General features: G+C 45.8%; 1 protein-coding gene and 1 long non-coding RNA gene across 5 annotated transcripts in view; one reads left to right on the top strand and one right to left on the bottom strand.

The window, feature by feature from the left end:
* Nucleotides 1–11831, bottom strand: part of LOC143276458 (uncharacterized) — a 471243-nt gene extending 459412 nt beyond the window's left edge. The window contains exon 1 of the long non-coding RNA XR_013053580.1: nucleotides 11700–11831. This is a non-coding gene — a long non-coding RNA (uncharacterized LOC143276458). The remainder of the gene's footprint in view (nucleotides 1–11699) is intronic.
* LOC143276456 (PHD finger protein 14-like) overlaps nucleotides 1–11906 on the top strand; it is a 43656-nt gene extending 31750 nt beyond the window's left edge. For 3 of the 4 annotated variants that reach the window (XM_076580956.1, XM_076580957.1, XM_076580955.1), the window contains exons 19-24: nucleotides 1586–1717; nucleotides 3097–3250; nucleotides 3901–4086; nucleotides 5364–5521; nucleotides 8997–9111; nucleotides 10566–11708. In XM_076580956.1, the coding sequence (XP_076437071.1) occupies nucleotides 1586–1717; nucleotides 3097–3250; nucleotides 3901–4086; nucleotides 5364–5521; nucleotides 8997–9111; nucleotides 10566–10607 (787 nt within the window). In that variant the 3' untranslated portion in view covers nucleotides 10608–11708. Of the gene's footprint in view, nucleotides 1–1585; nucleotides 1718–3096; nucleotides 3251–3900; nucleotides 4087–5363; nucleotides 5522–8996; nucleotides 9112–10565; nucleotides 11709–11779 lie in introns of those variants that run through there. The other variant, XM_076580958.1, reaches the window with a different exon arrangement.
* The last annotated feature ends 3384 nt before the right edge of the window (nucleotides 11907–15290 follow it).

Genomic DNA, 15290 nt, shown 5'->3' with positions numbered 1-15290 from the left:
TCTGATGGTCATAGTCGGACACGACTGACTATCATATGTTGATCGTAATAACACAAAAAAGAAAGTGAATAGATTTGAAATTCGTCTTTAACAACACATACTTACCATTTACCCCCACTAGTGAAGACTCCGGCAGGGGTCTGACATTCCTGTCCTGTGCAAACTACTATCTGCCTATGCGGAGAAAAACGAAAGTAGCTACAGCCGATAACCTCCCGGAAGTGGGTAACCTCCCCTTTGCCACCCTGGCTAGTGCCCTCTTTTTCCGGCAGCCATCTTGACTCCTGTTCCTGTGCTCTTGATACGGCTAAGTTTTTTTTTTTTTTTTTTTTTTTCTTTTCGTATTTTCTGTCTGTCTGTCGATTATGTAATTTTAAGGAAGAAAATTTCCTTTTCACTTCAGGTTTGGAGCTCTCATCCCTTTGTTGAAAAATTTGCTAGTCACAATATTGTGTTAGTTTGAAGGAAAATAAACTGGGTTATCAGGAGATTCCTTACGATGATTTTATGTGTGTGTGTGTGTGAACAAACACACAACTCTGAATATCTGTATGCACTTGTTTTGAAAAGTCAGACAGGGTTTTTTTGTGTTTTTTTCCATTATTATGGCACATACATTTTAGAGTTATTTCAGTCAAGTTATTAACTCTCAGTACGGCCAGTCCTCTCTTCTCCTCTACACATACCCCTCGGATGTCCAGTGGGTGTCTGAATGACCCAACCTTTAGCTTCCGTCGTCAGAATTGTGGTATTCTTTGTCAACATTCACCTCTTCAGTATAAGAGCATTCCGCTTGCAATATTTTGATGATGGCAACTGGGGTGAAACGCTCTTTCGCCGTTCGTATGGAGAGAGTAAATGCTTTTGAATTTGTTCCCCTCCAGTCTCTCATTATTTTATATTTGAGAGTGTTAGTGATTCTGTGTGAGCTGTATTGAAACTTTAAAAAATATGAGCATCATTTCCTTTTTTAGCCCAACACCCCCCTCTCCAAAATTCTTTGCGTCTTCTTGCTCTGTCTCTGTTTTGTCTGTCTGTCTCTCTCATTCATGCACATTTACACGCACATCTCTCTCTCTCTCTTCTTTCCTCTCTCTCTGTCCTTCTCTTTCTGACGTAAGTTGTGTTTATTGCATGTACGTATGTTGTTCATCTTTTTTCTTCTTCTTTATTTTTTGGTGACATGATTTGAAACTCATTCATGTAATGTCATGCTTTTGTGTGGGTTATATGTTACGTTTTCCCTTTTCATGAGGGCAGGGTGAAAATAAGCTGTTTGTGCTTATTCCTTTTTTTTTTTCTCTCCCCTCAATAAGAAAGGTTCGTTTATACGTTTCATTCTCTCCCTCTCCCCCCTCCTCTCTCTCTCTCTCTCTAGATATATCTGTATATATACACACATACATATACATCTGTATATATATATATATATATATATATATATATATATATATATATGTCAGTTCTGTTTTCATTTTTTCTTGTTATTAATTCATCTCATTTTTTTTTCTTCTCATCCCCCCCACCCCACACACACAACCCCTCCCCATCCCCCCCCCCACTCCCTCCCTCCCTCCCTCCCTAGGTGTGGCATATGCCTTCAGACGACGGACCAGCACCTGTTGGCCAAGTGCGACAGCTGCCGTCACCACTTCCACCTGGGATGTCTGGACCCCCCTCTCACCCGGATGCCCAAGAAGTCCAAGCTGTTTGGGTGGTAAGCACACGACCAGGCAGGGTGAAAAAAAGGAAAGAAAGAAAAAAAAAAAAAAAGGGTGGGGTTTGCGCTGTAGTGGTGTAGCGGTGCTCTTTCCTAGTGAGAGCAGAGCAGCCAGGAATTTCACACAAAGAGTAAGTCTTGTTTTGACCAAAGAGCAAATCAGTACGATATGACACGATACGATGGGATGTGATGTGATGCAATACAGTGCAATGCAATGCAATGGAATGCAATGCAGTACCACACCATACAAAATACAGTGCATCCTATCATTACAATACAATGCGGTGCGATAGAATACAATACAGTAAAATGCAGTGCAGCACAGCGCAATCAAATGCAGTAGAATACAATACGATACAGAACAGAACAGCACAAATCAATACGATACAGTGCAATGCAATACAGTGCAATGCAGTACAGTGCATTTCAGTGCAATGGAACACCATACCACACCGTACTGTACTGTACCGTACAACACAACACAACACAACACAACACAACTCGACACAACACGCTACACCGCACCAAACCACACCTCACAAGACAACAACACAACGGCACCACAACACAGCAGAACACGACAACAGCACAACATGACACTACACAGCGCAACACAGCACAGCACACCACCACCACGACAACAACACACCACACCACACCACACATAACACAACACAGTGCAGTGCAATACAAGAGAGGCAAGGCCTTCAAAACTCACCTTTGTGACTGAGAGTAAAACACACAAGCTTTTTATGTATCGAGTATAATTTCAAAATGTAACGTTTAAGATGAGAAAGATCAGTTTAAAGCAAATTAAGTCCCCTAGCATTAATTACAGAGTAATTTCCTTTTTTTACTATCTGCACCAAAACGTTTGCAAAATAAATAAAACTTCCATGCTTAGCAAAAGAAGTTCCTGTTTGAACCAAAAATGATAATAATGACTGCTCTTGTTGTTGGGTCAGAATATCAGATCAAAGTGCCGAGTTTAGAGAATACAAAAAATATAAATATAACAGTAAATGCAGTTTGCATATAATTAGGCTTCATTATTTATTTTTTTGTGCCCATCCCAGAGGTGCAATATTGTTACAAGATGACTGGAAAGAACTGAATTTTTCCTATTTTTATGCCTAATTTGGTATCAACTGACAAAGTAGTTGCAGAGAAAATGTCAATGTTAAAGTTTACCACGGACACACACACACACACACACAGACAACCGAACACCGGGTTAAAACATAGACTCGCTTTGTTTACACAAGTGAGTCAAAAATACAGTGCTTTTTAATTTTATACAGAAATAACATCAGTATTATATATGATTTTATAATTCGACTAGATAACGAAAACAACAAACCGCTGTTTCCCAGGCAGTGCTCACGGTGTGTCACTACCACCACTGACGACTCTGAGGCCAGCGCCGGAGCCAAGCTGGTGGACGCCCCGCGGCGCCTAAGGGAGACCATCAAGGAGCCCATCAAGTTCAGGAACATGCAGCAGCTGGAGTGTCTGGAGGCTAAGAGGGTGAGCTCCCCTGGTGAAATCCGTGCGATGAGGAAATCATACGTGCACACACACACACACATGTATGCAAGCACGCACGCACACGTGTGCGCGCACGCACGCACACACACACACACACACACACACACACACACACACACACACACACACACACATGCACACACACACATGCATGCACACACACACACACACACACACAAGCATGCAAATACTCCTTTTACTGCCTCTCTCTGTGTTAAAGACAATGACAAATTATTACTCTTGAGTGGAAAGACATAAAATTGATGAAAATCATACGCACACACACACACACACACACACACACACACACACACACACACACACACACACACACACACACACACACACACACACACACACACACACACACACACACACACACACCCCGACACACCACTCTTCCAGCCTCCCTCCACCCCAGATGGAATTAACTACCCAGAGATGAAAAATGACATGACTAAGAAAAAAAGCCCCCCCCAAAAAAAAACAGCTCCCTACCCCCAACAACACCCCCCATGGACTATTTATTGTAAAACAAATCTTGCCATACCATTCTAGTTATTACCATCACCGTCATTTCCTTCACCATTAAACTTTTTTTTTTTCTTTTTTTTTCCCCCCCTGCTCAGAAGCTGTCGAGCAAGTCCAAGGCGAAGAAGAAGCCACCCCCTCCTCCTCCTCCACCCAGCAGCAATATCCTAGTGACCTCCCTTGCTGCTGGTATAGGAGGCGCCACATCCTCTGCTTCCCCGTCCAGCAAGAACAAGAAGAAAGGAGACGTGAAGAAGGCGGAGGACTCTTCCGTTGGGGGCAAGGTAGGTAGTGAATCATAATATGAATAACTTATACAGCGCCTATCCTCAGTCGGAGACCAAGCTCTAAGCGCTTTACAAAAACGGAGGAGTCAGTTGCACAACGGGGCTGCCTACCCTGGGTAGAGCCTACTGACAGCTGCCATTGGGCGCTCGTCATTCGTTTCCTGTGTCGTCATTCAATCAGATTTCAGGCATGCATGCATACATACACGCTCAGACAGACATGTAACATTTGACGTGTATGACCGTTTTGTTTATTTACCCTGCCATGTAGGCAGCCATGCTCCATTTTTGCCAGGTGTGCATGCTGGGTATGTTCCTGTTTCTATAACCCACCGAATGCCGACATGGATTACAGGATCTTTAATGTGCGTATTTAATCTTCTGCGAGCATATACACACGGAGGGGGTTTAGGCACAAGTAGGTCTGCGCATATGTTGACCTGGGAGATTGGAAATACCTCCGCCCTGTTCCCACCAGGCGCCGTTACCGAGATTCAAACCCAGGACCATCAGATTGAAAGTCCAGTGCTTGAACCACTCGGCCATTGCACCCAAGTTAGTGTTGAATTACCTGTATACTGTACCATGACCCCACTGGTGCAGACTCCGGCATAGGTCGGATTCCCTGTCCTGTGTGAACTAAGTCCTCTGTTTCATGCAGAGAAATGGAAAGTAGGTGTGGCGAGTGGCCTCCCTTGGAGCATTACCTCCCCTTTGGTTGCCTGCGCAGCACCCTCTTTCTGAGTCTTTTGTGTGGTGTGTTGGGCCTGGGTAGATGTGCAATGCAGTTTGGCTGACTGAAATGCAGAGGCACGTAAATTTCAGTAATCTGTATATTTTGTATATAGCTGTTTCCATTTGGTGCCATTTAAGTTATCTTTTTTATTTTCTATTCATTTTATTTGTTTGTTGTTTTCTTCTTATGTTGGACATGTGCTGCTGCCAAAAAGAAAATCTCTCTACCAAAGTATAGACAATAAAGTTTGTGTATTGTATTGTATTGTATTGTGTATTGTATTTATTTTGTTTGTGGCTTTCGTGTCTGTGAGACTGCAGATTGTTGTATATCTGTTTGTGTGTGTCTGTGTGTGTGTGTGTGTGTCTTGGGAGTTCGATATGCAGGAATGTGTATGATGGTAATGATGATGATATCAGTGGGTGGTAACATCGATGATGATGATGATGAAAGTTATGACAACAAACACACAAGAGTCGTTCGAAGCATGAGAGTCGCCTCCCCCCTCGCCCACCCCCACCCACCTTTGTCTTTCCAGGAGAAAACGTCCCCCAGGTGGCAGCAGCAGCAGCAGCAGCAGCAGGGTGGCAGCGGTGGCCCAGCGACGCGCACGAAGAAGGAAGAGAAGGGTCCGGTTCACCCGGACATCATGTGTGTGGTGTGTAACCTGGACGGAGAGGTGACCAACACTGTCAGGTAGGCAACGCACTTGTGCTCTGCTCCTCAGCGACTGAATGTTTGTTTAACCCTTTCTTCTTCTTCTTCTTCTTCTTCTTCTTCTGCGTTCACTCGTATGCACACGAGTGGGCTTTTACGTGTATGACCGTTTTTACCCCGCCATGTAGGCAGCCATACTCCGTTTTCGGGGGGTGTGCATGCTGGGTATGTTCTTGTTTCCATAACCCACCGAACGCTGACATGGATTACAGGATCTTTAATGTGCGTATTTGATCTTCTGCTTGCATATACACACGAAGGGGGTTCAGGCACTAGCAGGTCCGCACATATGTTGACCTGGGAGATCGTAAAAATCTCCACCCTTTACCCACCAGGCACCGTCACCGTGATTCGAACCCGGGACCCTCAGATTGACAGTGCAACGCTTTAACCACTCGGCTATTGCGCCCGTCGTTTAACCCTTAACCCTTTGAGTTCCGGGACTGTTTGTGATGAGGGCTTGAGTTGACGTGACTAAGCCATGCGTGATGCCCTTTGCTTTCCCATGTGTTTTGTCTTTCTGTGCTTTATGCTTTTGTTGTTGTTTCTTTGAATAAAAATTGTAAAGGAGCTATTTGCGATTTTTTGCAAAAATAATTACCAACCTCCTAAAAAGAAAAAAACCCACAAAAATTAAGTTTAATTACACATACTTAACCGTGACCCAACTAGTGCAGACTCCGGCAGGGGTCTGACATTCCTGTCCTGTGCAATTTACTATCTGCCTATGCGGAGAAAATGAAAGCAACTACGGCCGATAACCTCCCCTTAAGATAATGCTCAAAAGTATTAAAGTGTATGTTTTCTCGAAGGAAAATGAATAGAGTATTATTATTATTATTATCATTATTATTGTTATCATTATTATTATCATATTATCATAAATTCAGTGTTGGCAGGTTGAGATAACTCCCAGTCATGGGAAAAATAAACCAAAAAAAACCAAAAGAAAGTTCGCTTTACAAAACGCGAAAACACACATCAAAATTGAGCCAGAACTTAACGAGATATTGCTTTGAACGCGCATCAAGGCAGTCCTCATTTGCCAGGAAGTAAGTGTATTCAAATGACCGGCTGGACTGTTGATAATGCAGTTACCTCTAAACTGTATATATGTATATCCGTGGTCGGTAGTGAAAGGGTTGATTACAGTTACTGTATCGTGACGCACTGGTGCAGACTCCTACAGGGGTTGGATTCCCTGCCCTGTGTAGGCTGCTAGCAACCCCATCGAAGGGGAGAAAACGTGTGTGTGTGTGTGCGTGGTGTGTAACCAGGCCGGGGAGGTAACAACCAACACTGTCAGGCAGGGGAATGGCCTTCTGCTCCTCAGCGACTGAATGTTTGTTTAACTCATTCTACCCCAGGTGTTCTTCTGCGTTCATGGGCTTCAACTCCCACGTCCACTCGTATATACGCGAGTGGGCTTTTTACATGTATGACCGTTTTTACCCCGCCATGTAGGCAGCCATACTCTGCTTTCGGGGGTGTGCATGCTGGGTATGTTCTTGTTTCCATAACCCACCGAACGCTGACATGGATTACAGGATCTTTAACGTATTTGATCTTATGCTTGCGTATACACACGAAGGGGGTTCAGGCACTGGCAGGTCTGCACATATGTTGACCTGGGAGATCGTAAAAATCTCCACCCTTCACCCACCAGGCGCCGTCACCGTGATGCGAACCCGGGACCCTCAGATCGAAAGTCCAGCGCTTTAACCATTCGGCTATGGCGCCCGTCTACCCCAGGTGTGAGTTAACTTGTACTATGATTACTTCCCTTGTGGACCAGGTATGAGTATCCTTGTACCAACACGCTTTTCTGATTTCGTTGATTCTTGCTTGGAAAAGTTGTCATTCTTAACTGAACCATTTACGGATTCCGGAAGCATGAAAATGAAGCTTTGTTTGACTGATTAAATCAACAAGTCTCCCATCGATTTTCGCTGTTTTAGTGAGCCACTGTGTTTTTTTTCTGCAGTGGTCTCATGTACTGCTGGTCCAGAGGAATTGTAGCAGGCATGTAGCTGTTGGAGTTGCAGTAGGCACATAGCTGTTGGAGTTGTAGCATGCATGTTGCTGTTGGGTAGAATTGGTTCATTCTTGCTTGGTAGAATGGGTTCATTCTTGCTTGGAACAGTTCATTCTTGCTTGGTAGAATGGGTTCATTCTTGCTTGGTAGAATGGGTTCATTCTTGCTTGGAACAGTTCATTCTTGCTTGGTAGAATGGGTTCATTCTTGCTTGGTAGAATGGGTTCATTCTTGCTTGGTAGAATGGGTTCATTCTTGCTTGGAACAGTTCATTCTTGCTTGGTAGAATGGGTTCATTCTTGCTTGGTAGAATGGGTTCATTCTTGCTTGGTAGAATGGGTTCATTCTTGCTTGGAACAGTTCATTCTTGCTTGGTAGAATGGGTTCATTCTTGCTTGGTAGAATGGGTTCATTCTTGCTTGGAACAGTTCATTCTTGCTTGGTAGAATGGGTTCATTCTTGCTTGGAACAGTTGGCATTCTTAACTGAACCGTTTACGGATTCCGGAAGCATGAAAACGCAAGCTTTGTTTGACTGATTAAATCAACAAGTCTCCCATCGATTTTCGCTGTTTTAGTGAGCCACTGTGTTTTTTTTTCTGCAGTGCTCTCATGTACTGCTGGTCCAGAGGAGTTGTAGCAGGCATGTAGCTGTTGGAGTTGCAGTAGGCACGTAGCTGTTGGAGTTGTAGCAGGCATGTAGCTGTTGGAGTTGTAGCAGGCATGTAGCTGTTAGAGTTGTAGCAGGCATGTAGCTGTTGGAGTTGTAGCAGGCATGTAGCTGTTGGAGTTGTAGCAGGCATGTAGCTGTTGGAGTTATAGCAGGCACGTAGCTGTTGGAGTTGTAGCAGGCATGTAGCTGTTGGGTAGAATGGGTTAACTCTTTGTCACTGCCAAGTTTCTAAGTGAATAACGCTCCCAGCGCCAGATATTTGAGATGAATAATTTAGATACGATGCTCTCAATCACAGGCTTCGGTTCATGCCAAAAAAACAACCCGAAAATCTTTTAAAATTTTATATATATTATTATTTCGTTTTAAGTTTTGTTTATATATTTTAAAAATTATTTTCCAGCTGTGATAAATATAAGCTGTCTTCTTTTTTATTTACTATATATTCATTTTTTCTAGAAATGTTTTTTCTTCAGATGCTGGCTCTCTTCTTTTTTTTTTCTTCATTATTATTATCATTATTATTGTTATATGATTCAGCGCTTATGGCTTTTAGAGGCGTTTGATTGGCTGAGAGCGGACCGGGGCAAGACTGCTCGTCTTTTCACTGTTAGCCGCGCGAAATTTGGCCAAGCAGAGCAAACCGATAGGCCTAGTTTGCATCAGTTTGACATGGTAAGTATATGTAACTCCAAACATGGAGTATAATACAAACTCCTCCTTTTAATTTTTTTTTTTTTTCCCCAGGTGTGATGACTGCCAGCTGTCGTACCACTTTCACTGCCTGGACCCCCCCCTGAAGAAGTCGCCCAAGGTTCGCGGCTATGCCTGGCACTGTGAGGCCTGCGACACCGACCTCTCTGTGAGTCACTACTCTGCACAGTAGAGCCTGCCTCGCTCGGGCCCTGTCAGAGATCGACATGAGTTGATAGTTAGGAGGAAGGTGGCAGAATGGTTAAGACGCTCGTCTGCCAATACAGAGTCCGTGAGGGTCTGGGTTCGAATCCCACTCTTGCCCTGTTTCCCCACACTTGACTGGAAAATCAAACTGAGCGTCTAGTCGTTCGGATGCGATGATAAACCGAGGTCCTGTGCGCAGCACGAACTTGGCGCTTTGAAAAAGAACCCATGGCAAGGAGAGTGTTGCCCTCTGGCAAAATTCTGTGGAAGAAGTCCATTCTGATAGGTAACACAGATATAGCATTCACTCAAGGCCTGACTATGCGCGTGGGGTTACGCTGCTGGTCAGGCACCTGCCTAGCAGATGTGTTAGTGTAACATTGATATGGATTTTATCTAAATGCAGTGACGCCTCCTTGAGAAACTGAAACTGATAGTTGGGCCAACAGCAAAGTGAGAGCTGTATGTATTGTCAATAAAAAAAAATCACCTTTTGTTTCCACCCTCCTTCTGTACCATTTCGCCCAACTTGCCATTACCCCGCCCCCCTACTCCCCTGACCCCTCCTCCCTCCATCCTGTAAATGTGAAACTTAATAACTAAATGTCTGGAACCCCTACTCACCATTAACCCCCCCCCCCCCACCCCCCCTCCGCCCTCCCCTCCTCTCCTAGCTACCTTTTAAACAATAACGTACAAAAGTGAAAATTAGATACTTGAACAAAATGCCTTCAGTCACCTGATACATGTGATGGGACACTTAAAAAAAAAATCCTCCTCCTTCTCCTCCTTCTCCTCCTCCTCCTCCTCCTTCTCCTCCTTGGAGGCCCCTTTTACTTATTTACTTACCATATTATAATGACTGAAAGGGGCATTCTCCAACTTTCTAAAGGATTTCCAAGTTTTAATTATACAGATTATGATGTCATTCATTGCAATTTTATTTAAATCAGTCACAATAAGGTGCAGCATAGTATTATTATTATAAGGCTCACATCAGTCTGATAAACAAAAATCTGAGCAAGAAGACAGAGAGAGAACAAAAGTATTATGAAAAAAAAAAAGAATGACAGAGAGAGAGAGAGAGAGAGAGAAAAAGCAACTCGAGAGTATTGAACTGGCTGTTTACAAAAAAAGCCAGGGGGTGTGGGGAGGGTGGGGGTGTGTGAGGAATGGAGAATGAGAGTAAGAAAATAAACCAATGAAATAAACTCAAAAGCAACAACTTACCTGACCGTTTTGTGAAAAGTGGAAGAGCTGAAAAAAAAAAACCCTGACAACAACAACAACTAACAAACCCCAAACGAACAAGAGAATGAAAGAAGAGAGAGAAACGTAACTGAAGGAGTGAAAGAAAACTGTCCAGTGGCACGTCCACTAAACCCTCATTCCACCACGATCAGCTCTCTGTTTCAGGACTTCTACATCATCGAAGAAGAGGGCCCCAAAAACGGCTAGTAAAGAACAAGAGCAACAGAGCAAACTGGCAGTGACCAAAGGCCGTGCTTGGCTTGTCCTTGTTCCCCCGCGCGCGGAAGAGGGAACACAAAAAAGACTGGCGAGCGAAGCCTGTTGTTTATATACTGCCTTCCGGTGACAGATGACGAACGTTGCGACACATCGAAGCGATGACCTGGTAGGGTGAAAGAAAGGCTGCGCTAAAAGCACAGCAGCGCAGTATAGTGCAGCACGGCTCACAGGCAGCATAGAGCAGTGTGAAGTATGATGACAGTGACAGTGATGTGGACACTTACATAGCGCCTATCTTCGGTCAGAGACCAAGCGCTTTACAAACATGGAGTCATTGATTGATATGGACACTTATATAGCGCCTATCCTTGGTCAGAGACCAGGCTCTAAGCGTTTTTCAAACATGGAGTCATTGATTGATATGGATACTTACATAGCGCCTATCCTTGGTCAGAGACCAGGCTCTAAGCGTTTTTCAAACATGGAGTCATTGATTGATATAGATACTTATATAGCGCCTATCCTTGGTCAGAGACCAGGCTCTAAGCGTTTTTCAAACATGGAGTCATTGATTGATATGGATACTTATATAGCGCCTATCCTTGGTCAGAGACCAGGCTCTAAGCGTTTTACAAACACAGGAGTCGTTTGCTCAGTAGGGCTGCCTACCTTGGTTAGAGCCAGCTGACTGCTGCCTTTGGACGCTCATCATTCGTTTCCTGTGTCATTCGGTCAGATTCCAGTCACGCACTCATACACACACGCTTTAACACAAGACTTCCGATATTTTTACGTGTGTGACTGTTTTGTGTGTTTACCCTGTCGTGTAGGCAGCCACACGCAGTTTTCAACGGCGTGCTTGTTGGATATGTTCTTGTTTCCTTTAACCCACGGGACGCTGAAACGGGATTGCAAGATTTTTAACGTGATCATCTGTGTGGATACCCACACGAGAGGGGTTCATATGTTGGCCTGTGAGATTGGAAAAATTGTTCACCCCATAACCCACCAGGTGCAGCAGGGTTTGAACTCGGGAAACTCGGGCGAGAATCCATCGCCCTAACCATCTGACCACCGCACCTGCCAGTATGTATATGTGTAAATATGATAAACTTGCATCTATGTATAGAAAATGTTTATTAATTTGGTTTTTTCTCCAGGCGTGACTGAGCACTTACGGTTTGGCTGTTGGTCGGTCGGGCAGTCTTGCTTAGCAGATGTGGTGTTAGCGTATATGGATTTACCCGAACGCGGCGACGCCTCCTTGAGTTACTGACCGGATCCGTGTAAATAGGAGGAGGAGGAGGAAATTTTGTTAAATGTCCCATCACACACGGAGGTGATCGTAGACATTTTGTTGAAAGTATGAATTTTCGTATTGGAATGTTATCCTTTTAAAAAGTAGGAGAGGAGGGTGGTGGGGGGAGGGGGGGGGAGGGAACGGAATAGTAATTTGAGTGGAAACCTGGTCGATGCAGGGTGGAAACCTGGTCGACGCAGGGTGGAAACGAAAGATGAATGTTTGAAAGAAATAGAAGTACAGTTAAGGAAAATTGACCTGATGGACTTTGTAAAAGTAGAAGTCATTTATTGGACAAGCGAAACAGCTTGTAAAGAAGGTTTTAAAAAAAAAAAAAAAAAAAAAAAAAAAAATCGAAAGACATCAATATTCCTTGTAACACACACACACACACACACACACACACACACACACACATGGAGTTTGCTCAGAGTGAGACAGGTAGTGAAAAGAAAAGAGATATATATATATATATATATATATATATATATATATATATATATATATATATATATATATATATTGGGGGCTGGGGGTTGTAAATTACGTTTTTATCATAAATCATATGTTTTGAATGTTGTGAATTGTGTTTTTTTATCGTTAATTGAATTTTTTGACTCCTGTAAATTGCGTGTTAGTTGTAAATTGAATGCTTTGACTGTTGTAAATAGTGTGTTGTATATAAACTGAGTGGTTCGGCGTAAATGATGCGAATTATCTTTCTGAAGAAGAGAAAATGTGCAGCTTGTATGACAGAAAACAATAATAAGTGCTTGGGACTGATTCATGTGTGAAATTTTTGTTGTGTGTGTGTGTGTGCGTGTTTGTGTGTGTGTGTGTGTGTGTGTGTGTGTGTGTGTGTACAAATACACACTGTCTAGCTCGGACATAAATACATGTGTGCATGCATACATACAGATACACACACACACACATCTGCACACACGCAAACACACACACACACACACACACACACACATACAGGAACACATGTTCTCTCAGTCATCATTTTGCTTATACATGTATATCTATACATCTTTCCTGACTGCAAACTTTTAAAATATATTTGTGTATTTATTTATTTTGTTGTTGTTGAATATCAGATAAACACGTGCAGCTGCAAATACAGATTCCCTCTAATTCAAGTCTTCACACTCACACACACACACACACACACACACACGTACACACACACATACACACACACACACACACACTGCCACATAAACGTGCGCTTGCACACAGATGAAACTTTACCCCTAACACGTGCACAAGCGAACAGAGACTCCATTCTCCCTCTCTCAGCCTGTCTCTCTCTCAGCCTGTCTCTCACACCTCCCGCACCCTCCCCTCTCTCTGTCTCTCCCCCTCTCTCTCTCTTTCTCTCCCTCTCTCTTTCTCCCTCTTCCCCTTCCCCCTTTAATAATAATAATAATGGTATTTATATAGTGCTGAATCTTGTGCAGAGACAAATCAAAGCGCTTTCGCACCAGTCATTCACACGCATGCCTAACTCTAAAACTGGAGAAACTGAAGACAAGGAAGAGGCAGGGACGGGAGGCTATTTTGAGAAGAGGTAGGTTTTAAGGCCAGACTTGAAAGAGCTGAGTGTTGAGACTTGACGAAGCGAAAGAGGAAGTTCATTCCAACTGCAAGGTCCAGAAACAGAAAAAAACGGCGGCCAACAGTCGAGTGTTTGAATCTGGGTATGCGTAAACGGAGTGGATCTGACGCCCCTGTCTCTCCTCTCCCCCCTCTCTCTCCCCTCCCTCTCTCTCTCCCCCCTCTCCCTCTCTCTCCCCCTCACTCCCTCCCTCTCTCTCCCCCTCACTCCCTCTCTCCCCCCTCTCTCCAGCCCTCTCTCCCCCCTCTTTCTCCCCCTCCCTCTCTTACCCCCCTCTCTCTCTCCCTCACTCCCTCTCTCCCCCTCTCTCCCCCCTCTCTCTAGCCCTCTCCCCCCCCTCTCCCCCCTCTCCCTCTCTCTTCCCCTCCTCACTCCCTCCTCTCTCTCCCCCTCTCTCCCCCCTCTCTCCAGCCCTCTCTCCCCCCTCTTCTCCCCCTCCCTCTCGTTACCCCCCTCTCTCTCTCCCTCACTCCTCTCTCCCCCCTCCCCTCCCTCCCTCTCTCTCCCCCTCACTCCCTCTCCTCCCCCCTCCTCTCTCCAGCCCTCTCTCCCCCTCTCTTTCTCCCCCCTGTCTCTCCCCTCCTCTCTCTTACCCCCCCCTCCTCTCTCCTCCTCTCTCTCTCTCCTCCCCCTCTCTCTCCCCCTCCCTCTCTTACCCCCCTCTCCGTCCCTCCTCTCTCTCCTCCCCCCTGGTCTCTCCCCCTCCTCCCCCCCCTCTCGTCTCCTCCTCTCTCTCCTCCCCCCTCTCTCTCCCCCTCCCTCTCTTACCCCCCTCTCTCTCCCTCCTCTCTCTCCTCCCCCCTGTCTCTCCCCCTCCTCTCTCTTCCCCCCCCTCTCTCTCCCTCCTCTCTCTCCTCTTACCACCCTCTCTCTCCCTCCTCTCTCTCCGCCCCCCTGGCTCTTCCCCCTCCTCTCTCTTAGCTCCCTCTCTCTCCCTCCTCTCTCTCCTCCCCCCTGTCTCTCCCCCTCCTCTCTCGTACCCCCCCTCTCTCCCTCCTCTCTCTCCTCCCCCCTGTCTCTCCCCCTCCTCTCTCTTACCCCCCCTCTCTCTCCTCCTCTCTCTCCTCCCCCCTTCTCTCCCCCCTCCTCTCTCTTACCCCCCTCTCCTCCCTCCTCTCTCTCCTCCCCCCTGTCTCTCCCCCTCCTCTCTCTTACCCCCCCTCTCTCTCCCTCCTCTCTTCCCCCCTCTCCCCCCCCCTCCGTCCCCGCCTCTCTCTCCTCCCCCCTGTCTCTCCCCCTCCTCTCTTTCTCGCCCCCCCTCTCTCTCTCCATCGATGTTCATACTTTCAACAGCATCAACCAACAGACCACACAACCACAAGACTGCACAGAAAGCTGCAATGGTTAATACCTCCCCCCCTCTATCCCCCCCCCTTGCCCCCTGGTCTCTCTCCCCCTCCTCTCTCTCCTCCCCCCTGTCTCTCCCCCTCCTCTCTTTCTCGCCCCCCCTCTCTCTCTCCATCGATGTTCATACTTTCAACAGCATCAACCAACAGACCACACAACCACAAGACTGCACAGAAAGCTGCAATGGTTAATACCTACCCCCCCTCTACCCCCCCCCCCACCCCCCCGTCCCCCCTTGCCCCCTGGTCTCTCGCCTCCCTCCACCTCCCCCCCCCCTCCATCCTGCCTCTCCCCACCCCCTACCCCCCCCCCCCACCCAAACCCCCGCCCCCTCTCCCGAAAACGGAGTATGATTGCAGCCAAACTGTTGGGGGGGTAAAAACGGGTCATACACGTAGTA

This window comes from Babylonia areolata, chromosome 32 (assembly GCF_041734735.1).
Source record: "Babylonia areolata isolate BAREFJ2019XMU chromosome 32, ASM4173473v1, whole genome shotgun sequence".
In the NCBI taxonomy this organism is placed as follows: domain Eukaryota; kingdom Metazoa; phylum Mollusca; class Gastropoda; order Neogastropoda; family Buccinidae; genus Babylonia; species Babylonia areolata.
This window is presented reverse-complemented; position numbering and strand designations above follow the sequence as displayed.